Below are 25,700 nucleotides of genomic sequence, written 5' to 3' on the forward strand. Positions count from 1 at the left end.
TCACTGGCTTGCTGGTGCTCTTTCATGCCGTCCCTAGGAGGGGTGCGTCACTTGAGTGGGTTGAGTTACTGACGCGATCTTCCTGTCTGGGTTGGCGCCCCCCCTTGGTTTGTGCTGTGGTGGAGATCTTTGTGGTCTATACTCGGCCTTGTCTCAGGATTGTAAGTTGGTGGTTGAGGATATCCCTCTAGTGGTGCGGGGGCTGTGCTTTGGCAAAGTGGGTGGGGTTATATCCTTCCTGTTTGGCCCTGTCCGGGGGTTTCTTCGGATGGGGCCACAGTGTCTCCTGACCGCTCCTGTCTCAGCCTCCAGTATTTATGCTGCAGTAGTTTATGTGTCGGGGGGCTAGGGTCAGTTGGTTATACCTGGAGTACTTCTCCTGTCTTATCCAGTGTCCTGTGTGAATGTAAGTATGCTCTCTCTAATTCTCTCGTTCTCTCTTTCTCTCTGAGAACCTGAGCCCTAGGACCATAAGTCAGGACTACCGGGCATGATGACACCTTGCTGTCCCCAGTCCGCCTGGCCTTGCTGCTATTCCAGTTTCAACTGTTCTGCCTGCGGTTACGGAACCCCTACCTGTCCCAGACCTGCTGTTTTCAACTCTTAATGATCGGCTATGAAAAGCCAACTGAGATTTATTCCTGATTATTATTTGACCATGCTTGTCATTTATGAACATTTTGAAAATCTTGGCTCTCTCTAATTTTCTCCTTCTCTCTTTCTTTCTCTCGGAGGACCTGAGCCCTAGGACCATACGTCGGGACTACCGGCCGTGGTGACTCCTTGCTGTCCCCAGTCCGCCTGGCCTTGCTGCTATTCCAGTTTCAGCTGTTCTGCCTACGGTTATGGAACCGCCACCTGTCCCAGACCTGTTGTTTTTCAACTCTTAATGATCAGCTATGAAAAGCCAACTGAAAATTATTCATGATTATTATTTGACCATGCTTGTCACTTATGAACATTTTTGAACATCTTGGCATAGTTCTGTTATAATCTCCACCCGGCACAGCCAGAAGAGGACTGGCCACCCCTCATAGCCTGGTTCCTCTCTAGGTTTCTTCCTAGGTTTTGGCCTTTCTAGGGAGTTTTTCCTAGCCACCGTGCTTCTACACCTGCATTACTAGCTGTTTGGGGTTTTAGGCTGGGTTTCTGTACAGCACTTCGAGATATTAGCTGATGTACGAAGGGCTATATAAAATAAAATAAATTGATTGATTTAACTAGTGACATCAGTAAGGGATCATAGCTTTAGCCTGGATTCACCTGGTCAGTCTAAGTCATGGAAGGAGCAGGTGTTCTTAATGTTTTGTAGACTCAATGTATAGCACTACAGATAATCAAGTGCTATTTGCATGTGATGCATTTGCTCTGTTGTTTACAGGATGATTTGTATCTTATAGAGCGTGGCTTTAAGGGAATAGTATGGTCACATCTAGATAAAAACGAATGTGAAAAATAAACAGAGAAAATGTGTATTAACACACTACCTATTCATATAAGTATATATTCATCATCTACATATTCATATTGAGCTTCTACGTCTGTGTACAGGAACGTATTATTTGGAAGAGAAAATATATCAGCTTATTGTTAAATTATTATGACGTTCTTTCCAATACAAAAAAGTGTAGTAACTGTTGTTTCCAAACTGCGTTACCCACTCAAGCCAGCAGATGGCGATGTGCGTCTTTCAGGTGTTGCTTCTTGCGTGACGTATAATTTACTGGACTGGACGCTTCTTCAGGAACAACAACGCGGCTACTCTTTCAACCACCTCGGTAGCTTGCTAGCCAACATAACACTGAAATATTGACGTTTTAGACCATGTTAATGTACATTAGCTAATCCCAGTGTTTTAAACAAATTTCAGTTGACGTATCAACTGCTTAACTTTAACCTAATTTGCTTGTTCAATTTGCAAACTTGTTAAAGATTGATACTGAGCCTAGCACTAGGCTAGTCGCTAATGCTACCTAGCTAGCTAACATCCCTGACCACGAGCACACCAAACTACTCTTCCCTTGCTAATGAAGAGGGGGTCTGCTGTATGGAGAAAGAATCTTTCAGAATGAAAAAGGAGGAAGAGGAGGCTGTTATAGTGATAGAAGAGAAACAACCTTTTAGAGAGGAAGAGGATGCTATCTCAGTAGAGGTGAAGGAGGAAGACGTTTTGGGAGTGAAAGAGGAGGAGACAGAAGATCCGATTACCACCAGTGAGTACTTTCTTAACAGGGACACAAACTATGCAGTTGTTGAACTGTGGGGGCGTTCTACTGAAGTTCTATATTTTAATATGTTGTTCAGTACTGTATAAATTGTTAACGGTTCGATCTGCCATTGGTACATTTTTTGTTGGGACTTTTCAATTAGATGTATTGAATTCTCCATGTGGTCTATATTAAAGTTCCCCTCATCTAATATAACTGGCTTTAAAATTCAATATTGGTGCATATTTTCTACTTAAAATATCAAAGGGATGCAAAAGTCACCCATTTTGTGGAACTACCCTTTTACATTTGCATCACAAAGAACATTTTAGGAAATCATGATGAAAGTGGCCATTTTAGACATATTCATGCCTCTTGTAAGACTCTAAGATTGCAATAGATGGTCATAAGTTTACCATCTGTTTGATGTCCTCATTCACACAGGAGAGAGACATGACTATCGTGGATCCTCTGGGGAGCCTCAACAACATCCTGATGCTGATGAGTCAGAGAAGAGTCTCTCCAGATCAGAACACCAGATGGTACAGGTTGGTCTGGTCTAGCATACAGCTTGCTCTATCGGGTCAGGGCTGGGCTTCTGTAAAACACTTTGTGACAACAGTGACATCAGCATCCATAATGATATGTGTCTGTGTCCCCTCTTTGTGGTTACCAGGACAACACTAGCCCTTCCTCCCTCCCGGAGTCCCCGTGTCGTGCCTCTCCCGGTAGCACCTTACTGCTGGGTATGAAGAGGTTGTCTGTGCTGCTGGTGGACTGCAGGAAAACAACGGGGCTGAGTGGAACTGTGAGAGGAGGAGAAGAGAAGAAAGGATCAGATTTGACTCATCAAAGTAAGTTCTGTAGTTCAGTTTGAACAAATAAATAGATCTGCCCACTGGTATCTGTTACCAGGACAACCAGCAGAGGTCTGTTAGTCGACAGGATGATAGACTGGTATCTGTTACCAGGACAACCAGCAGAGTTCTGTTAGTTGACAGGAAGATAGACTGGTATCTGTTACCAGGACAACCAGCAGAGTTCTGTTAGTTGACACGAAGATAGACTGGTATCTGTTACCAGGACAACCAGCAGAGTTCTGTTAGTTGACATGAAGATAGACTGGTATCTGTTACCAGGACAACCAGCAGAGTTCTGTTAGTTGACAGGAAGATAGACTGGTATCTGTTACCAGGACAACCAGCAGAGTTCTGTTAGTTGACATGAAGATAGACTGGTATCTGTTACCAGGACAACCAGTAGAGTTCTGTTAGTTGACAGGAAGATAGACTGGTGGATATGGATGTTATGAATATCATAACACTGAAAAAGGATTCTGCCAATGAAAAGAGAGAAACCAATAGACCATATAAAACCTTGATGAAAGTTCGTTTTGGAGAGAAAGTTTCAATGATCCGTTGTAAGGTGCTTGTTTTACAAAAACTTTTCCTTAAAACATTATGGATGTTACATTGCCTGTCCCAGTCAACCCCCCTATCTTTACAAGACTGTAGAACAGGCAAACTTAACTCCAGACACTGTTAATTAATTAACTAATATTGGAGGAAAGCTGTGATCAGGCTGCCCTCTCAAGAGAAAGCTTTGAACTGTAACCAGTGCCTGCAACCTTGATCAGGTTATCAATCAACCTACCAGGGTAGTTACAAACAGTACAGAAATGAAATCATCCACATATTTGGATCATATCTTTACTAATGCTGCAGATATTTGTTTGAAAGCAGTATCCAGATTCTTTGGATGTAGTGATCACAATATAGTAGCCATATCTAGGAAAACCAAAGTTCCAAAAGGCTGGACCTAATGTGCTATATAAGAGGTCATACAATTGTTTGTAGTGATTCCTATGTTGTTGATGTTGTTGGGTTATTTTTTTCACAGTAAATAACTCACGGACACTAGAGAAGCTTTAACCAAGTTAAATTATTCCCAAAGGTTTTGTACAGCTGTAATTCAGACAACCCAACATTTGTTCCATCCAGATATACAGTGGGGCAAAAATGTATTTAGTCAGACACCAATTGTGCAAGTTCTCCCACTTAAAAAGATGAGAGAGGTCTGTAATTTTCATCATAGGTACACTTCAACTATGACAGACAAAATGAGAAAAAAAATCCAGAAAATCGCATTGTAGGATTTTTAATGAATTTATTTGCAAATTATGGTGGAAAATAAGTATTTGGTCAATAACAAAAGTTTATCTCAATACTTTGTTATATACCCTTTGTTGGCAATGACAGAGGTCAAACGTTTTCTGTAAGTCTTCACAAGGTTCATTGGTGGCTGACTAAATACTTTTTTGCCCCACGTTATATCTCACGTAAGACATTCCTCCTCCTCTCCAATCCTTACATCTTATGGTTCCACAGGAAGAGAGTAAAGAGGGTAACAGGATACCAAACCTTTATATCCCTGATGAGAATCTGTCCTGACCTCAACCCCTCCTTCATCTAATCCACAGATGTCCATCTGTCTCCCCTGTTTCACACTTGCTTTCCTCTCGTCCACCCAACACATAGATAATGTGTTACTGGTGTATAGAAGAGTAGGATTGGTTAACACTGCTCTACACTCTCCTAGATAATGTGTTACTGGTGTAGAGAGGAGTAGGATTGGTTAACACTGCTCTACACTATCCTAGATAATGTGTTACTGGTGTAGAGAGGAGTAGGATTGGTTAACACTGCTCTACACTCTCCTAGATAATGTGTTACTGTTGGTGGTAGTGGAGGACCAGGATTGGTTAACACTGCTCTACACTATCCTAGATAATGTGTTACTGTTGGTGGTAGTGGAGGACCAGGATTGGTTAACACTGCTCTACACTATCCTAGATAATGTGTTACTGGTGTAGAGAGGAGTAGGATTGGTTAACACTGCTCTACACTATCCTAGATAATGTGTTACTGTTGGTGGTAGTGGAGGACCAGGATTGGTTAACACTGCTCTACACTATCCTAGATAATGTGTTACTGTTGGGGGTAGTGGAGGACCAGGATTGGTTAACACTGCTCTACACTATCCTAGATAATGTGTTACTGGTGTAGAGAGGAGTAGGATTGGTTAACACTGCTCTACACTCTCCTAGATAATGTGTTACTGGTGTAGAGAGGAGTAGGATTGGTTAACACTGCTCTACACTCTCCTAGATAATGTGTTACTGGTGTAGAGAGGAGTAGGATTGGTTAACACTGCTCTACACTCTCCTAGATAATGTGTTACTGGTGTAGAGAGGAGTAGGAAGGATGCAGTCTCAGGTTTGGAAAGACTGAATTTATTTCAGCACCAACAGATCAAAGCGGAACAAAACCCAAACGTTGTTGTGCTCAAATTATATCTTCATTAACAAAAAGGCACAGGGTGAACTATATAAAGGACTCAGGAAATAGTAGGAGAGATTCCTCTCAGGAAAACAAGTTACATTTACAATGACCGACAAAAAGACAAAATGGCAGAGGGAGTGTATATATACAGTGATAGAGGGGCGATTGGAACCAGGTGTGTGTAATGATGACGAGACAAGTCCGGGGGTTGATGAGTGAAGGGCGTTTGACAGCAGTAGGTTCGGCAGCAGCTAGAAGGCCGGGGGTTGATGAGTGAAGGGCGTTTGACAGCAGTAGGTTCGGCAGCAGCTAGAAGGCCGGGGGTTGATGAGTGAAGGGCGTTTGACAGCAGTTTGTTCGGCAGCAGCTAGAAGGCCGGCAACGCTGAACGCCTAGACTGGACAGGAGGGGGAGCCAAAGCGAAGTCTGGTGTGACATAATGAGAGAAAATCAATAGAATATTTAATATATTTTCTCAAATTCCGTTTTCTCCGTTTAGTAATTTTCCAGGTTTCTGATATTGTCTCTGTTTTTCAGTTTTTCGCTCTCAAAATCACATTGTTAATAGAAAAACAACAAAAGGAGACCACTTTTGTCGTCTGAGAAAAATCTAAGACAGTTTCATTTTTGGGTGTAGATATCCTTTAATTCAAGTGGCACCAGCAAGAGCCTTGCTTGGTTAGTGGTGTCTCTGTAGCACACATGTGATTGCAGAGTTTGCTGAACAAATCACAACTGGATTGATGCAAATAATCATGATATCATTCTGCCAGGTAGGCATAGACTACTTTGTAGTTGACATTTAATTGAAAAGGTTTGTGGGAAAACTTGACTTAAATGTAAATGTAAAACTTTTCCATCAACCAGAAGATGGTTGTCATTAGCATCATCGCTAAAAACTACACATAGTGGTAGACAAATGGACTCAGACAGGGGCATTTCCTGGCTGTTTCCTCTTCAGAAAGTTGAAGGAAAATACAAATCACTGAGGTGAATTTAAAAACGACTTGCAGGCAGTGGGTTAAAAATAACTATGACAAAAAAGGAATACAAATTATACCACCACCCAAAAGGGCACTTTAGAGACAGGAAGGGCAAAGGGGCATGTGCTCTACACAGGTAGAGTCCTATCTGTCCATGTTGCCTTTTGCAAAGTGGGCACTGCTTTATGTGCTAACACTCACCTAAATATCCCATATGCCACTGGGTGAGAAGTTTTAATTGTTTTTGGGCAGAATTATGTGAGGTGTTGTTAGCGATGAGCCTTGGTCAATTTGACGAGGATGGCATATTCCAAGCTAATGTCGCCCTCTTCAATCTGTCACCTAATGGGCAGGTCAGGCCTGGAGGAACGTTTTGGCTCTAAGAAGTAAGTTAACAACATCTGGTTGTTTTTAAATTACTTTTTTTGACATTGCTTTATTTTTGTTCCAATCTGTGTTACCCACTCCAGTCAGCAGATGGCAATGTGAGTTTTTCAGGTAATGCTTCTTGTGTGACGTATCATTTAATGGACGGGGCGGGAGGCTTCTTCAACAGCGACAAAAGGCCTCTGATTCAACCAACGCGGTGGTTTGCTAGCGAACATAAAACAGGAGCATTTAAGCTCTTTAGACTAATCCTGTGTATATTATATTATATGGTGTTTAGAACACAATTCTGTTTACGTATCTAATAGTTCATTTTAACGTAATTTGCTTCTTAAATTAGGGAATGTGTTAACTTCATACTGCACCAGGCTAATCGCCCAGAGCATAAACTCACTAAACTAGACGGAGAAAATAAGTTCTGGTGAAAGGAGAGGAAGAAGCTTCAGAATGAAAAAGGAGGAAGATTCCGTAACATTGAAGGAGGAGAATGTAGTGAAAGAAGAGGAAGAACCTTTTGGAGTAAAAGAGGAAGAGGAGGCTATCTCAATAAAAGAGGAAGACGTTTTAGGAGTGAAAAGGGAGGAGGAGGAGTCAGAATATCCGATTACCATCAGTGAGTACTGTCTTAAAAACAGGGGCACAAACAGCAGTTGTTGAACTGTGGGGTTTTAAAGGGGGATTCTACTGAAGTTCTACACTTGAATATGTTGTTCAGTACTGCCATTGGTACATATATTTTTTTTTATTCGATTTATTTTATTCTCCATGTGGTCTATATTAAAGCGCACTTCATCTTGTATAACAGGATTTTTACAATCCAATTCTGGTGCATAATTTCTACATAAAATATCAAAGGAATGCAAAAGGAACCCATTTCGTGGAACAACCTTTTACATTTGCATCACAAAGAATATATTACAAAATCATGATGAAAGTGGCCATTTTAGACATATGCATGCCGCTTGTAAGACTCTGTGATTGCAATAGATTGTCATATGTTTACCATCTGTTTGATGTTGTCATTCACACAGGAGAGAGACATGACTATTGTGGATCCTCTGGGGAGCCTCAACAACATCCTGATGCTGATGAGTCAGAGAAGAGTCTCTCCAGATCAGAACACCAGATGGTACAGCTTGGTCTGGTCTAGCATACAGCTTGCTCTATCTGGGTCTGGGCTGGGTTTCTGTAAAGCACTTTGTCAACAGTGACATCAGCATCCATAATGTTATGTGTCTATGTCCCCTCTTTATGGTTACCAGGACAACGCTAGCCCTTCCTCCCTCCTGGAGTCCCCGTGTCGTGCCTCTCCCGGTAGCACCTTACTGCTGGGTATGAAGAGGTTGTCTGTGCTGCTGGTGGACTGCAGGAAAACAACGGGGCTGAGTGGAACTGTGAGAGGAGGAGGAGAGAAGAAAGGATCAGATTTGACTCATCAAAGTAAGTGCTGTAGTTTAGTTTGAACAAATAAAATAGATCTGCCCACTGGTATCTGTTACCAGGACAACGAGCAGAGTTCTGCTAGTTGACAGGAAGATAGACTGGTATCTGTTACCAGGACAACCAGCAGAGTTCTGTTAGTTGACAGGAAGATAGACTGGTATCTGTTACCAGGACAACCAGCAGGGTTCTGTTAGTTGACATGAAGATAGACTGGTATCTGTTACCAGGACAACCAGCAGAGTTCTGTTAGTTGACAGGAAGATAGACTGGTATCTGTTACCAGGACAACCAGCATAGTTCTGTTAGTTGACATGAAGATAGACTGGTATCTGTTACCAGGACAACCAGCAGAGTTCTGTTAGTTGGCTGGTATATTTCCACCACATCAGACAGTTCTGTTAGTTGACATATCAAATCTTGATGAAAGTTAGATTTAGAGAGAAAGTTTCAAGATGATCTGATGTAAGGTGCATGTTTTACAAACACATTTTCTCAAAACATTATAGATGTTACATTGCCTGTCCCAGTCAACCCCCCTATCTTTACAAGACTGTAGAACAGGAACTTGTCAGCCCTGCATTAAGGACCAACATTGTGATAAATGGAACTGTAAGTTCTATTTAAGGACCAAAAAACTGACAGCTGTGCCATATACATTTAATTTTCCATATAAATTTCAAAATGGTTGGCAAGAGATTTTCAATGTACTGATTCCATGGCACATGGTTTATGAATTGACACGCAAAGTGATGCCGGATTCAAAGCTTAAATTATTATACAAAATCCTTGCAACCAATAGAATGTTATATATGGGGATATAATCTTCCCAGCTCTGCAGATTTTGCTGCGAGGAGGCAGTCATTAGATTATTTATTTTGGTACTGTCCATCTGTAGCTCGTTTTTTGGTCACAGGTCCAGGAATCACTGAAGAATTGCAACATTTACCTAGAATACATGATAGTGGCAGAACATGGAGTAGGGTTTGATATAGTCATGGTAGGATACATGATAGTGGCAGAACATGGAGTTGGGTTGGATATAGTCATGGTAGGATACATGATAGTGGCAAAACATGGAGCTGGGTTTGATATAGTCATGGTAGGATACATGATAGTGGCAACACATGGAGTTGGGTTGGATATAGTCATGGTAGGATACATGATAGTGGCAACACATGGAGTAGGGTTGGATATAGTCATGGTAGCATACATGATAGTGGAAACACATGGAGTTGGGTTGGATATAGTCATGATAGGATACATGATAGTGACAACACATGGAGTTGGGTTGGATATAGTCATGGTAGGATACATGATAGTGAAAACACATGGATTAGGGTTGGATATAGTCATGGTAGGATACATGATAGTGACAACACATGGAGTTGGGTTGGATATAGTCATGGTAGGATACATGATAGTGGCAACACATGGAGTTGGGTTGGATATAGTCATGGTAGGATACATGATAGTGGCAACACATGGAGATGGGTTGGATATAGTCATGGTAGGATACATGATAGTGGCAACACATGGAGTAGGGTTGGATATAGTCATGGTAGGATACATGATAGTGGCATTACATGGAGTAGGGTTGGATATAGTCATGGTAGGATACATGATAGTGGCAACACATGGAGATGGGTTGGATATAGTCATGGTACAACAAATATTGTGGTTAAACTCAAATATACTAATTGATTAAAAAAAACGTATTTTTCTAAGAAATGTAAATTTAAAAAAAGGTATAATTTTAGTGAATGATATCATAAATAGGACTGGTGGAGTTATATCACACACAGCTAACACAGACATATGGAAATGTCTGCTTTCAACTAATTGCAGCATTACCACAAAAATGGTAAAAAAGTAAGGAGCTTGTATGTCGGCCCTGTATTAAAGAACGTAAATGGTTAAAGAAAAGTATGATAAATAAAAGCATATACCAATTTCATTTCAGGACCAAAAAACTGACAGCTGTGCCATATAAATTGCAAAATAGTTGGGAAGAGATTTTCGATGTACCCAATTCCATGGCACGTGGTTTATGAATTGATATGCAAAACAACACCGGATTCAAAACTTCACATTTTTCAATTTAAAATACTATACAAAATTCTGTCAACCAACAGAATGTTATATATATATCATACAATCATACATACATACATACAATCTTCCCAGCTCTGCAGATTTTGCTGTGAGGAGGCAGAGTCATTAGATCATTTATTTTGGTATTGCCTGTTTCTGTTCTCAGGTTCAGGAAACCTATAAATAGTATTGTTGGGAGAATCTGGAGAGAACGGGTATGTCAATTACTAATATCCCATATATACTATATCATTCTTAGTAAAGTAGTTATCTTCAACTCGCAATCTGTGGATTCTATTCGATTGTATGAAAAGTTGTAGAAACATCTCAAGGATGATCAATGGAAACAGGATGCACCTGAGCTGAATTTCGAGTCTCATAGCAAAGGGTCTGAATACTTATCTAAACATTTATATTTTCAATATTCATATTTTTCAAAATTCATGTCAGAATTGTTTGAATTAAATCAAAATACTACTCATATTACAGAAAAGGTGGTAATGCTTCATGACACCCATTGTTGAAGGCCTGTACATCTGATGTTTAAACATTATGGAGTCTAATGATTAAAAGGGAAGGGAAAGGGGATACCTAGTCAGTTGTACAACTGAATCCATTCACCCTAAACGTGTCTTCCTCATTGAACCCCTCTGAATCAGGGAGGTGCTGGAGACAGCCTTAATCGACGTCCACGTCATCGGCGCCCAGGGGACCACTTGTTGTTGGGGTTATTTGCCTTGCTCAAGGGCAGACCGGCAGATTTTTCCTACTCTCCGGCGTGGGGATTCGAACCGGAGACATTTCAGTTACTGGCCCAACACTCTTAACCGCTAGTCTACAAATGTTCCAACTTTAATTAATTATTTCTCAATGATGCTTTAAAGGAGAAGTTTACCCAACATCCAGAAACTCCTAAGTGATTCCATACTATGAAACTAGTCCAGTGGAGTTTGTCCTCTCCCCCTCTCTCTCCCTGTAGTGTTGTACTGAAACAGCTGCAAAAATGGGACTTGTGATGTATCTGGATGCGGCCGTCGCTTTGCTACTTTGCCAGTTAATAAATGATTCAGAAATCCACAAAGTGTGTGGACAAATTTGTTTTATTAAAGCTATTGGCCTTTGTCTTTCACCTTGAGAAAAAAAACACTTTTCAACCCATATTATCTATTACATAATAAAATAAAAGAGAATGGCGTCAGAGATGATGGCTGCCGTTTTATGGGCTGCTAATCAACCGTGCTATTTAGTTTGTTTTTTCACGTTGTTTGTATCTTATTTTGTCCATAATGTTGCTGCTACCGTCTCTTATGACCGAAAAGAGCTTCTGGACATCAGAACAGCGATTTCTCACCTTGAACTGGGGGAAGAATTTTTCTTTTTAATGATTCGGACGAGAGGGATTTACTCCAGACACCCGACAAGGCCCTCATCCCCATAATTCGCAGGAGAAAGAGACGGAGATATCGCGGACAGAGGTCGGAGTGCCTTGTAAGGATCTGGGGACGAGTGGGTAATCTGCCTTTACCATCGGTACTATTAGCCAACGTACAATCATTGGATAATAAAATAGACAAACTACGATCACGTATATCCTACCAACGGGACATTAAAAACTGGAATATGTTCCACCGAGTCGTGGCTGAACGATGACATAACACTGTATCAGCAGGATAGAACAGTAGCCTCTGGTAAGACAAGGGGTGACGGTCTATGTATATTTGTGAACAACAGCTTGTGCACAATATCTAAGGAAGTCTCAAGGTTTTGTTCGCCTGAGTTATAGTATCTCATGATAAGCTGTAGACCACACCATCTACCAAGAGAGTTTTCATCTACAGTTGAAGTCGGAAGTTTACATACACCTTAGCCAAATACATTTAAACTCAGTTTTTCGCAATTCCTGTCATTTAATCCTAGTAAAAATGCCCTGTCTTAGGTCAGTTAGCCACTTTATTTTAAGAATGTGAAATGTCAGAATAATAGTTGAGAGAATTATTTATTTCAGTTTCTATTTCTTTCATCACATTCCCAGTGGGTCAGAAGTTAACATACACTCAATTAGTATTTGGTAGCATTGCCTTTAAAATTGTTTAACTTGGGTCAAACGTTTTGGGTAGCCTTCCACAAGCTTCCCACGATAAGTTGTAAAATATATTTTGATTTGTTTAACACTTTTTTGGTTACATGATTCCTTATGTTTTTTCATAGCTTTGATGTCTTTACTGTTATTCTACAATGTAGAAAATAGTAAAAATAAAGAAAAACCCTTGAATGAGCAGTACCAGTCAAAAGTCAAACTTTTGACTGGTACTGTACATTAAATTCCCTGGCAACAGCTCCAGTGGACATTTCCGCAGTCTCTCTGAGACATCTGTGACGTTGTGTTGTGTGGCAAAACTGCACATTTTAGAGTGGCCTTTTATTGTCCCCTAGCACAAGGTGCACCTGTGTAATGACAATGCCCAATTTGAGAGAAAAAAAGCTTTTTGTACATATGTAAAAATTCTGGGATCTTTTATTTCAGCTCGTGAAACATGGGACCAACACTTTACATGTTGCATTTATATTTTTGTTGATTAAAGTATCAGTTTTAGATACATGTTATTTCATGACCATGTGAATGAACAAGCCTTTTCAGACTTTATAATATGGCTATATATAGACTTACTAAACTCAGCAAAAAAAGAAACGTCCCTTTTTCAGGACCCTGTCTTTCAAAGATCATTCGTAAAAATCCAAAATAACTTCACAGATCTTCATTGTAAAGGGTTTAGCCTTTTCTCAATATAGGGGGTGCTGTTTCAACGTTACCATTTATCGTTCCCAAATTAAACTGCCTCGTACTCAATTCTTGCTCGTACAATATGCATATTATTATTACTATTGGATAGAAAACAATCTCTAGTTTCTAAAACCGTTTGAATTATGTCTGTGGGTGAAACAGAACTCTTTCTGCAGCGAAATTCATGACAGGAACTGCGAAGGTCTGAAAACGAGGCTCTGTTCTCAGATCAGTTTAAAGCTCTGTATGTATCCTATGGGTCGACATGAACTGCACCCGCCTTCCCCTGGATGTCAGTAACCAATGAGGATTGAAATGGAGTTTCTACGCAGATCTCAGACCTTATAAAGCCACAAGGAACGGAGGGATCTTTCTTTTTGACGTTCGTCATGACGCAAAGCAAGACCTCAGGATGGCATTTTGAAACGCTCAGTTATCGGCCTTAGATATATCCGTCTGTAATTTAATTCGATATAGGTGCTAGAAACATCATAACGAAGTTATTTTAAACCGAGTTATATCAGTTTATGCCATTTTCGGAATTTCCTTAGTATTGCGTTTTGAACATTTGGGCATGTCGGCGTCACATAGCTATTGTTAGCTGCTAGTTCCAAAGTTGAAGAGGACTTTTTCCAACCGAGCAACGATTCTTTTGGACAAAGGACATCTTGCCCAAGATTCTGATGGAAGCTCGTCCAAAAGTAAGAGCTATTTATGATGTTATTCCGTATTTATGTGGTAAAATGAAAAAGGATTTGTCCGCCATTATTGCGGCACTGGTCTGGCTGTAACGCACACTGTATGTCTAGTAACATTAATTTTAAAAATCTAACACAGCGGTTGCATTAATAACTAATGCATCTTTCATTTGCTGTCCAACCTATATTTTTTTGTCAAGTTTACGATTATTTATCGATTAGATTAGGTGCCTCTCCAAGATGGCGCCGGCCAGAATGCATGAAATGCTGCTAATGATCACATTGTATAACCACGATTTGTGCTGCTAAATATGCACATTTTCGAACAAAACCTATATGCATTGTGTAATATGATGTTACAGGACTGTCATCTGATGAAGTATATGAAGGTTAGTCCAATTATATATCTTTTGCTGGATTGTTACGATCGCTAACATTTGCTGCTGGTAAATGCGGTTGTGTTTCTGGCTATTGTGGTAAGCTAATATAATGCTATATTGTGTTTTCGCTGTAAAACACTTAAAAAATCTGACATATTGGCTGGATTCACAAGATGTTGGGCTTTCATTTGCTGTACGCTGTGTATTTTTCAGAAATGTTTTATGATGAGTAATTAGGTATTTGACGTTGGTCTCTGTAATTATTCTGCCTGCATCGACGCTATTTCAGATTGCAGCTGCAATGTAGAACTGTGATTTATACCTGAAATATGCACATTTTTCTAAAAAAACATATGCTATACAATAAATATGTTATCAGACTGTCATCTGATGAAGTTGTTTCTTGGTTAGTGGCTATTTATATCTTTATTTGGTCGAATTTGTGATAGCTACTGATGGAGTAAAAAACTGGTGGAGTAAAAAAAGTGGTGTCTTTTGCTAACGTGGTTAGCTAATAGATTTACATATTGTGTCTTCCTGTAAAACATTTTAAAAATCAGAAATGATGGCTGGATTCACAAGATGTGTATCTTTCATCTGGTGTCTTGGACTTGTGATTTAATGATATTTAGATGCTAGTATTTACTTGTGACGCTATGCTAGGCTATGCTAGTCATCTTTTTTACTGATGGGGGTGCTCCCGGATCCGGGTTTGGGAGGAATTAGAGGTTAAACACTGTTTCCCATGCTTGTTCAATGAATCATAAACAATTAGTGAACATGCACCTGTGGAACGGTCGTTAAGACACTAACAGCTTACAGACAGTAGGCAATTAAGGTCACAGTTATGAAAACTTAGGACATCAGAGGCCTTTCTACGGACTCTGAAAACACCAAAAGAAAGATGCCCAGGGTGCCTGCTCATCTGCCTGAATGTGCCTTAGGCATGCTGCAAGGAAGCATGAGGACTGTAGATGTGTCCAGGGCAATAAATTGCAATGTCCGTACTGTGAGACGCCTAACACAGAGCTACAGGGAGACAGGACGGACAGTTGATCGTCCTCGCAGTGGCAGACCACGTCTAACAACACCTGCACAGGATCGGTACATCCGAACATCACACCTGCGGGACAGGTACAGGATGGCAACAACAACTGCCTGAGTTAGGTCTAGGGCACTGCATCGCAGCGCTAGCTGTGCCACCAGAGACTCTGGGTTCGCGCCCAGGCTCTGTCGCAGCCGGCTGCGACCGGGAGGTCCGTGGGGCGACGCACAATTGGCCTATCGTCGTCCGGGTTAGGAAGGGTTTGGCCGGTAGGGATATCCTTGTCTCATCGCGCACCAACGACTCCTGTGGCGGGCCGGGCGCAGTGCACGCTAACCAAGGTCGCCAGGTGCACGGTGTTTCCTCCGACACATTGGTGCGACTGGCTTCCGGGTTGGATGCACGCTGTGTTAAGAAGCAGTGCGGCTTTGTTGGGTTATGTTTCGGAGGACGTATGGCTTTCGACCTTCGTCTCTCCCGAGCCCGTACGGGAGTTGTAGCGATGAGACAAGATAGTAACTACTAACAATTGGATACCACAAAATTGGGGGGTAAAATTCAAAAAAATAAAACTGCCCGAGTTACACCAGGAACGCACAACCCCTCCATCAGTGCTTAGACAACCTATTGAGGACAGAGAGAGAGTGGACTGAGGGCTTGTAGGCCTGTTATAAGGCAGGTCATCACCGGCAACAATGTTGCCTATGGGCACAGACCCACCGTCGCTGGACCAGACTGGACTGGCAAAAAGTGTGCTTCACTGCCGAGTCGCGGTTTTGTCTCACCAGGGGTGATGGTCGGATTTGTGTTTATCGTCAAAGGATAAATGAGCGTTACACTGAGGCCTATACTCTGGATTGGGATCAATTTGGAGGTGGAGGGTCCGTCATGGTCTGGGGCGGTGTCACAGCATCATCGGACTGAGCATGTTGTCATTGCAGGCAATCTCAACGCTGTGCGTTACAGGGAAGACATCCTCCTCCCTTATGTGGTACCCTTCCTGCAGGCTCATCCTGACATGACGCTCCAGCATGACAATGCCACCAGCCATACTGCTCATTCTGTGCATGATTTCCTGCAAGACAGGAATGCCAGTGTTCTGCCATGGCCAGCAATGAGCCCGGATCTCAATCCCATTGAGCATGTCTGGGACCTGTTGGATCGGAGGGTGAGGGCTTGGGCCATTCCCCCCCAGAAATGTCCGAACTTGAAGGTGCCTTGGTGGAAGAGTGGGGTAACATCTCACACCTAGAACTGGCAAATCTGGTGCAGCCCATGAGGAGATGCACTGCAGTACTTAATGCAGCTGATGGCCACACCAGATACTGACTGTTACTTTTGATTTTGAACCCCCCTTTGTTCAGGGACACATTATTCCATTTCTGTTAGTCACATGTGTGTGAAACTGGTTCAGTTTATGTCTGTTGTTGAATCTTGTGTAAATATTTGTATGAACATATGTTAAGTTTGCTGAAAATAAACGCAGTTGACAGTGAGAGGACGTTTCTTTTTTTGCTGAGTTTATATATAGTTACTATCAGTTTTAGGAACATCTACTTTTTTTTTTCTCCACCATTTTCTTACTGCATCAGTAGCTATCACATATTCGGCCAAATAAAGATAAACATAGCCACTAACCAAGAAATAACCTCATCAGATGACAGTCTGATAACATATTTATTGTATAGCATATGTTTTGTTAGAAAAATGTGCATATTTCAGGTATAAATCAGAGTTTACCATTGCAGCCACCATCCCAACTCTCCCCAAAGCGACTAGAACTACAGAGACCATCGTGTATTAGCTAATTACTCATCATAAAACATTTCTTAAAAATACACAGCGTACAGCAGATGAAAGACACAGATCTTGTGAATATAGCCAATATTTCAGATTTTCTAAGTGTTTTACAGCGAAAACACAATATAGCGTTATCTTAGCTTACTACAATAGTCAGTCACACAGTAGCATTGATTCAAGCCAAAAATAGCAATAACGTTATAAACCACCAAACGCTATTAATTTTTTCACTAACCTTCTCAGAATTCTTCAGATGACAGTCCTGTAACATCATATTACACAATCCATATAGAGTTTGATCGAAAATATGCATATTTAGCGTCACAAATCGTGCTTATACAATGGAAATACTGTCCAACTACTCAAGCAATCTGCACGGCGCCATCTTGGAAAGACACCTATTTTTATCAAACTATTCATAAACTTGACTAAAAAAATACAAGTTGGACAGCAATTGAAAGACAAATTCGTTCTTAATGCAATCGCTGAATTACATTTTTAAAATTAACCTTACTGCGCAATACTGGGTACAATACAGGGTGCGATAATTTTCCGTGTAGCGTTGCGCTATGGCGTCATTTACATTTTACTTTTTCAACAGACCAACGATTTATCAGCATAAATAGTACTTACTATTAGCTGAACTCCCATCAGAATCTTGGTAAAGGTGTCCGTTGGCCAAAAGAATCGTTGCTGGGTTGGAGAATGTTTCCTTCGAAGTAGCAATTAGCAGTACACCATGGCATTTGAGAGAGAGATACCCAACTTTCTACAACGTCACAAAATGAAATGGCCGAAAATCGCTATATATTGACATAAACTGATAACTATCGGTTTAAAATAACAAGATTATGATGTCTTTAAAGCCTATAGCGAATAAAAATAGAGCCGGATATATCTAGTTTCTAAAACCAGAGATTCTAAAAAGACATGGCAAGTCGCTCTTTGCGTCAGGGCGCAGTTCCAAAAGGCTGGTCATCTCGGTTCCAACCAATTTATAGACTTTCTGAACTGTGTAGAGACTCCATTTGAAGGCCCTCTATTCGCTGACACCCAGGGGAAAGCGTATGCAGTGCATCTCAACCAATAGAAGACAGGCAAAGTTAAAGACAGCTCTCAGAGCAGATGATAAAATTTGCCATTCTCACACAGACATAGGATAAGTGCTCTAAGTCCAGTTCTCTTTCACTTACAGACATAATTCAAACGGTTTTAGAAACTAGAGAGTGTTTTCTATCCAATAATAATAAGAATATGCATATTGTACGAGCAAGAATTGAGTAAGAGGCAGTTTAATTTGTAAACAACAATCAAAAAAATAATGCTAACAGCTCCCCCTATTGACAAGAAGTTTTAAGGAAGTGTGTAGGTTGGATTCTGTATCATACAGCTATGAAGGTTATATATTAAGAACCACCTACTCGATAGGAATCCAGCGATGTCTGTGTCTTGAGTGTCCTAGAACTGTTTATTTTTTGTGTTCTGACTTGTAAAAACAGAATGAATAAAATAAGTAATGTAAACATATCAGTAATTACCAGGAAGCTCTACAACATTTGTTTTAAAATCACACAAAGATTAAAACTGGCCTCAGATTATTGAGGGATCTGATTAGGATTTACCCTCGTAGCAAGGCCGTTTTATCATGTGGAGGTTTCATTCAGGTCTCTATTTAAATAAACACTCTGTTTGTCTTTGACAGGAGAAAGACCAGACTCCGAGGAACCAGAGCCAGAGACGTCCAAACCAGCAAGAGGACACCACTGCTCCCACTGTGGAAAGGGTTTTAAACAGTTACGGGACCTGAAACAATATGAGAGAATACATACAGGAGAAAAGCCGTACCACTGCGCCCAGTGTGGAAAGAATTTTAACCACAAAGGATACCTGAAACAACATGAGAGAATACATACAGGAGAAAAGCCATACCACTGCTCCCAGTGTGGAAAGAGCTATAACCAGAGAGGATACCTGAAAAAACATGAGAGAATACATGCAAGGAGTTTCAACCAGAAAGGACACCTGATCCAACATGACAGAATACACCCATGTGTGAAGCCATACCACTGCTCACAGTGTGCAAAGAGTTTTACAAGGTTAGGGGGCCTGAAGATTCATGAGACAATACATACAGGAGAAAAGCCGTACCACTGCTCCCAGTGTGGAAAGGGTAGTAACCACTTAAGTGGCCTGAAAAGACATGAGAGAATACACACAGGGGAGAAGCCTTACCACTGCTCCCAGTGTGGAAAAAGTTTTGCCCAGTTATGTAACCTGAAAACACATGAGAGAATACACACAGGGGAGAAGCCTTACCACTGCTCCCAGTGTGAAAAGAGTTTTAAGGGGTTGGGTAACCTGAGAAGACATGAGATAAACCACACAGGAGGTAAGGGTGTAGGCTGTTGAACAGTATGACATAGGACAGATGTAGGCTTCTGAACAGTAGGTCATAGGACAGGAGAATGCCCAATACATGGTGGGACAGATGAATCCAAATTTAATTCCAACCACCATGTCTTTGTGAGATGCAGAGTAGGATCTCCGCATGTGGGGTTCCCACCGTGAAGCATAGAGAAGGAGGTGTGCGGGTGCTTTGCTGTTGACACTGTCAGTGATTTTATTTTCAGTTTATGGCACACTTAACCAGCAGCTACCACAGCATTCTGCAGCGATATCCCATCTGTTTTGGGCTTAGTGGGACTATCATTTGTTTTTCAACAGGACAATGACCCAACACACGTCCAGGCTGTGTAAGAAAACATGTGGAAATGCTTGAACCAATTTCTCATCTGCAATTTTGATTTCTGGGTTGTCTACTACCTCTAACACAGGAGTCACATTGCTATTAGGGAATGATATTGCTGGTGGTAACGTTACTCCTGTGTTAGAGGTAGTAGACAACCCAGAAATCAAAATTGCAGATGAGAAATTGGTTCAAGCATTTCCACATGTTTTTCCTGCTTGTGTCTTAACGAGGGCACAATCTCGCAAGCTTGGAGATGTGGTGGATTTGGCTAGTTCCATTTATGAGAATGTTGAAGTAGAAGACAATGCACCGAGTATTCCTTCTGCAAGTCCGACAGTTTTTACTCCTGTAAAAACTAAGGCAGAGGACTGCGAAATCGCACCCCAATTACATGACATTCTTTTGTCTGTCACCCCTGAGAAGGTGATTGAATGTCAAAAAAGGAGACACCAGTCTTCGCAAGTGTTTTGCTTCGGTAATTTCCATTGAGGAAGCTAAAACTAGAGAGACTGCCTACTTTATGGAAGCAGGAGTTTTGATGCGTAAATGGGCAGCTCATGACACCGTTAATGACTGGAGTGAAGTGTGTCAAGTGGTTGTACCTACACCGTTCCGACAGCAGGTGCTGTCACTCGCCCATGACCAGGCGTGGTCTGGACATTTGGGGATCACAAAGACTTATAACCGGGTCCTTCGTAATTTTTTTCTGGCCAGGTTTGAAGTCTGACGTGGTCCAATTTTGTAAAACGTGTCACGTATGTCAACTCACTGGGAAAGCGAATCAAACAGTTCCTAGAGCACCGCTCTACCCGATTCCTGTGGTGGGGGAACCGTTTTGAAAGAGTGATAGTTGATTGTGTAGGTCCGTTGCCGAAAACCAGGTCAGGTAACCAGTTCCTATTAACAATAATGTACAGATAGCCTATATGAAGGGCTCAGCGAATGTGGTTGCTGACGCTCTATAACGGGTTTACTAACTGGGGAAGCGTTGGTTTTTGTTATTACAAACTGTATGTTTGCAATTTTTGTGGTGGGCGTGTTAAGTTCCCCAGTTTCTGTGTTCTGTTTTGTATTTGAGTGTGTGTTTCAGGAGATGGCTTCCGGAAGTACTCCCCAACCAGCTGATTGGTCTACCCCAGGCTAATTGATGATTGGAGCTGACCCCGCTCCCTCGTCAAGAAGCAGCTGACACTAATCACCATTGCCACCTGAAGATAAAAGCCAGTGTTCTGCCCCAAGAGATGGGAGAGATTGAGAGTAGAGAGAGGAGAGAGATGAGATAAGGAGTAGAGATTTGGAGATTGAGAGAGAGAAAAATTAGATTGTGATATAGTTATTTGACAAAGGAGAGTGATGGAGTGCTGCATCAGATGACCTGGCCTCCACAATCACCTGACCTCAATCCAATTGAGATGGTTTGGGATGGTTTGGGATGAATTGGACCACAGAGGTTAGGAAAAGTGGCCAACAGCATTATCAGCATGTGTTGGAACTCCTACAAGACTGTTGGAAAAGCATTCCAGGTGAAGTTGGTTGAGAGAAAGCCAGGAGTGTTGCAAAGCTGTCATCAAGGCAAAAGGTGGCAAGTTGAAGAATCTAAAATATATTTTGATTTATTTAACACTTTTTTTGGTTACTGATTCCATATGTCTTATTTCATAGTTCATAGTGAAAATAAAGAAAAACCCTTGAATGAGTAGGTGTGTCCAAACTTTTGACTGGTGCTGTACATAAAATCCCCTGGCAACCGCCTCAATGGACATTCCTGCAGTCAGCATGCCAATTGCCCGCTCCCTATGAGACATCTGTGCATTGTGTTATGTGACAGAACTGCACGTTTTTGTGGCCTTTTATTGTCCCCGGCACAAGGTGCACATGTGTAATGATAATGCTGTTTAATCAGATTCTTGATATGCCACACCTGTCAGGTGGATGGATTATCTTGGCAAAGGATAAATGTTCACTAACAGGGATGTACCACTGCTCCCATTGTGGAAAGAGTTTTAACATGTTAGGAAACATGAAATATCATGAGCGAAATACACACAGGGGAGAAGCCATACCATTGCGTTCAGTGTGGAAAGAGTTTTACGGAGTTAGGGAAGCGGAAAGCTCATGAGCGTATACACACAGGGAGAAAGAAGCCTTACAAATTTCACTTTTCAATCCTAGGCGCTGCCCAGAACGAAGGCACCGTCCACCAGACAGACTGGACTTATAAACAAACACAAACAAAAACGAACTGTTCAAGTTCAAATTAAAAAGATACAAAATAACTACAACAAGTTCTGGGAAGTGTTTCAGTTGTGGTTTGGTTAAAGTCTGATTGAATAAGAGAAGTAATGTTCTGTTAATTACCTTGGTCATGCGCAGTGTTGTTCTATGTTAATCTGGTACTAACTCGTTTTAGTAAATGTGAAGCTGCAGTTCCATTCCTTGTATGCAGAGTCTTATGATATAAATAAGTAATAAGAGCTAAGACAAAGAGACACTACAGTTATTATAGACATATTTGCTTATAAAGCCGTTTCCACCTCCATTTCTCGCTTATACATTTTTTACTGACACAAAAAGACAACTAACAACTTGTCAAACAAACTAACAAATTGTCTGTTGGCATTTATAAAAGTGCATATCCTGTTTCCATCAGCCTGGTCATTACTTTTGAAATGGTTGGATCAATATCCACCTTCATGATATGGATGAAGCCTGATTTGGAATGTCTGAGTAGTTCTATATGATGTCATAATACACCCCTCTGATAATCAAGTGATATTTTGAATGTCTGAGTAGTTCTATATGATGTCATAATACACCCCTCTGATAATCATATGATATTTGGAATGTCTGAGTAGTTCAATCTGATGTCATAATTCACTCCTCTGATAATCATATGATATTTGGAATGTCTGAGTAGTTCTATCTGATGTCATAATACACCCCTCTGATAATCATATGATATTTGGAATGTTTGAGTAGTTCTATCTGATGTCATAATTCACTCCTCTGATAATCATATGATATTTTGAATGTCTGAGTAGTTCTATCTGATGTCATAATACACCCCTCTGATAATCATATGATATTTGGAATGTCTGAGTAGTTCTATCTGATGTCATAATACACCCCTCTGATAATCAAGTGATATTTGGAATGTCTGAGTAGTTCTATATGATGTCATAATACACCCCAGTCAGTGTTGTTGAGCAGAGAATCAACCAGAGAATCAACCAGATTGATTCACAGTCAGTGTTGTCGAGCAGAGAATCAACCAGGATGTCCATGTCGAAAGTTATTCAGGTGCATAATACAATGTTTTTCTTCTATTCTGTTATTCAATTAGAAAATGTAGTCTGAATGAGAACAAGCACATCTGTGAGCGTTATGCATTATAACATCGATTGACTAAATGATGACGTTGACAGCTTTGTAGTAAAACCAGGGTTGGAGTTAATTCCATTTCAATTCCAGTCAATTCAAGAAGTAAACCAAATTCCAATTCCACATATTCCTCATTGAAAACCATAGAAGAGAATTGGCATTTTCAGTTTACTTCCTGAATGCTGAATGGCAGTGAGATGCCATCCTCCTTCTCACATCCAGCCTGTTCCTGATATTCTGGTCTACATACACAATCACTTACAGTGCATTCGGGAGGTATTCAGACCTCCTGACTTTTTCCACATTTTGTTATGTTACAGCCTTATTCTAAAATTGATTAAATTGGGATGTTTTCCTCTTCAATCTACACACAACACCCCATAATGATAAAGCAAAGACAGGGTTTTAGAAATTTTTGCAAATGTATTTTATAATTAAAAACTGAAATATAACATTTACATAAGTATTCAGACCCTTTACTCAGTACTTTGTTGAAGCATCTTTGGCAGCAATTACAGCCTAGAGTATTCTTGGGTACACTTGTATTTTTGGCTGGGTCACTCAAGGACATTCAGAGACTTGTCCCGAAGCCACTTCTGCGTTGTCTTGGCTGTGTGCTTAGGATTGTTGTTCTGTTGGAAGGTGAACCTTTGCTCCAGTCTGTTCATCTTTCCCTCGATCATGACTAGTCTCCCAGTCCCTGCCGCTGAAAAACAACCCCACAGCATGATGCTGCCACCACAATGCTTCACCGTATTTGCTCTATTGTTTACAGGATGATTTGTATCTTATAGAGCGTGGCTTTAAGGGAGTAGTATGGTCACATCTAGATAAAAACGAATGTGAAAAATTAACAGAGCAAATGTGCTTTAACACACTACCTATTCATGGAAGTATTTATTCATCATCCACATGTTCATATTAAGCTTCTACTTCTATGTACAGGAAAGTATTATTTGTAAGACGTAAGAGAAAAAACATCAGCTTATTGTTAAATTATTATGACGTTCTTTCCAATACAAAAGTGTAGTAACTTGTTTCCAAACTGCGTTACCCACTCCAGTCAGCAGATGGCGAAGTGCGTCTGTTATAGTGAAGGAAGAAGAGGCTGTTATAGTGAAGGAAGAAGAGGCTGTTATAGTGAAGGAAGAAGAGGCTGTTATAGTGAAGGAAGAAGAGAAAGAACCTTTCAGAATGAAAAAGGAGGAGGAAGAGGAGGCTAATTCAATAAAGGTGAAGGAGGAAGACGTTTTTGGAGTGAAAGAGGAGGAGACAGAAGATCCGATTAACACCAGTGAGTACTTTCTTAAACATGGGCACAAACTATGCAGTTGTTGAACTAATGTGTGGTTTTAAGGGGCATTCTACTGAAGTTCTATACTTGAATATGTTTCGAGCAAGGATGCCAACAAACAACGCATACACAGTTGTATAGCGGCAGAATAGGATACCGGGTAGGGAGTGGGCTATTTCATAAAGTGTTTCACTCACCACGTTTATTCTGAAAAATGTCTGTCCTCACTCTGGTAGCCTATGGACAAACATTAAGAATAAGCTACATGGTGAGTTGATGCCCTTTTGGCAGCTAGTTAGCTAGGTGAATTGATCATGCTACTTTGTATGCGTTGTTTGTTGGCATCCTTGTCATTTACGAAGTTTTTGGAACAGATTCCTGTTGGAACGTTCCACAAATTATACCCACCCGTTTCCTACTGTATACATTCTTAAAGGTTCAATCTGCCATTGGTACATTTTATTTTGGGGACTTTTAAATTAGATGTATTGAATTCTCCATGTGGTCTATATTAAAGTTCCCCTCATCTAATATAACAGGCTTTTAAAATTCAATATTGTTGCATAATTTCTACTTAAAATATCAAAGGGACACAAAAGGCACCCATTTAGTGGAACGACCCTTTAACATTTGCATCACAAATAATATTTTATAGGCCCTTTTTAGACACATTCATGCCTATTGTAAGACCCAATGAATCACAGTGGTGGAAAAAGTACCCAATTGTCATACTTGAATATAAGTAAAGATACCTTAATAGAAAATGACTCAAGTATACGTGAAAGTCACCCTTTCACATTTGCATCACAAACAATATATTTAAAAATCATGATGAAAGTTACCATTTTTTTTGAGACCCTATGATTGTAATAGACGGTTATAAGTTGAGTGTCTGTTTGATGTTGTCATTCAAGCAGGAGAGAGACGTGACTATGGTGGATCCTCTGGGGAGCCTCAACAACTACCTGATGCTGACGAGTCAGAGAAGAGTCTCTCCAGATCAGAACACCAGATGGTACAGCTTGGTCTGGTCTAGTATACAGCTTGCTCTATAGGGGTCTGGGCTGGGTTTCTGTAAAGACACTTTATGACAACAGTTACATCAGCATCCATAATGAT

At 40.7% G+C, this 25,700-nt stretch overlaps 1 protein-coding gene across 3 annotated transcripts; it reads left to right on the forward strand.

Moving 5' to 3' along the window:
• Positions 1 to 1,716: 1,716 nt before the first annotated feature.
• Positions 1,717 to 22,865, forward strand: LOC129849760 (zinc finger protein 239-like). 3 transcript variants are annotated; one of them, XM_055916515.1, is made up of 4 exons: positions 1,717 to 2,213; positions 2,652 to 2,749; positions 2,884 to 3,061; positions 18,860 to 22,865. In XM_055916515.1, the coding sequence occupies exons 1-4, from the start codon at positions 2,048 to 2,050 to the stop codon at positions 19,564 to 19,566; spliced, it is 1,149 nt and encodes a 382-aa protein (XP_055772490.1). In that variant the 5' UTR covers positions 1,717 to 2,047; the 3' UTR covers positions 19,567 to 22,865. The 3 variants fall into 3 exon arrangements, with proteins under 3 accessions (XP_055772490.1, XP_055772488.1, XP_055772489.1); XM_055916513.1 differs by having other exon boundaries at positions 1,718 to 2,213; positions 2,652 to 2,755; XM_055916514.1 differs by lacking the exons at positions 1,717 to 2,213; positions 2,652 to 2,749; positions 2,884 to 3,061 and adding exons at positions 5,375 to 7,531; positions 7,950 to 8,047; positions 8,181 to 8,358.
• Positions 22,866 to 25,700: the final 2,835 nt, after the last annotated feature.

The sequence above is a fragment of the Salvelinus fontinalis genome, unplaced genomic scaffold, assembly GCF_029448725.1.
Source record: "Salvelinus fontinalis isolate EN_2023a unplaced genomic scaffold, ASM2944872v1 scaffold_1656, whole genome shotgun sequence".
Taxonomy (NCBI): Eukaryota; Metazoa; Chordata; class Actinopteri; order Salmoniformes; family Salmonidae; genus Salvelinus; species Salvelinus fontinalis.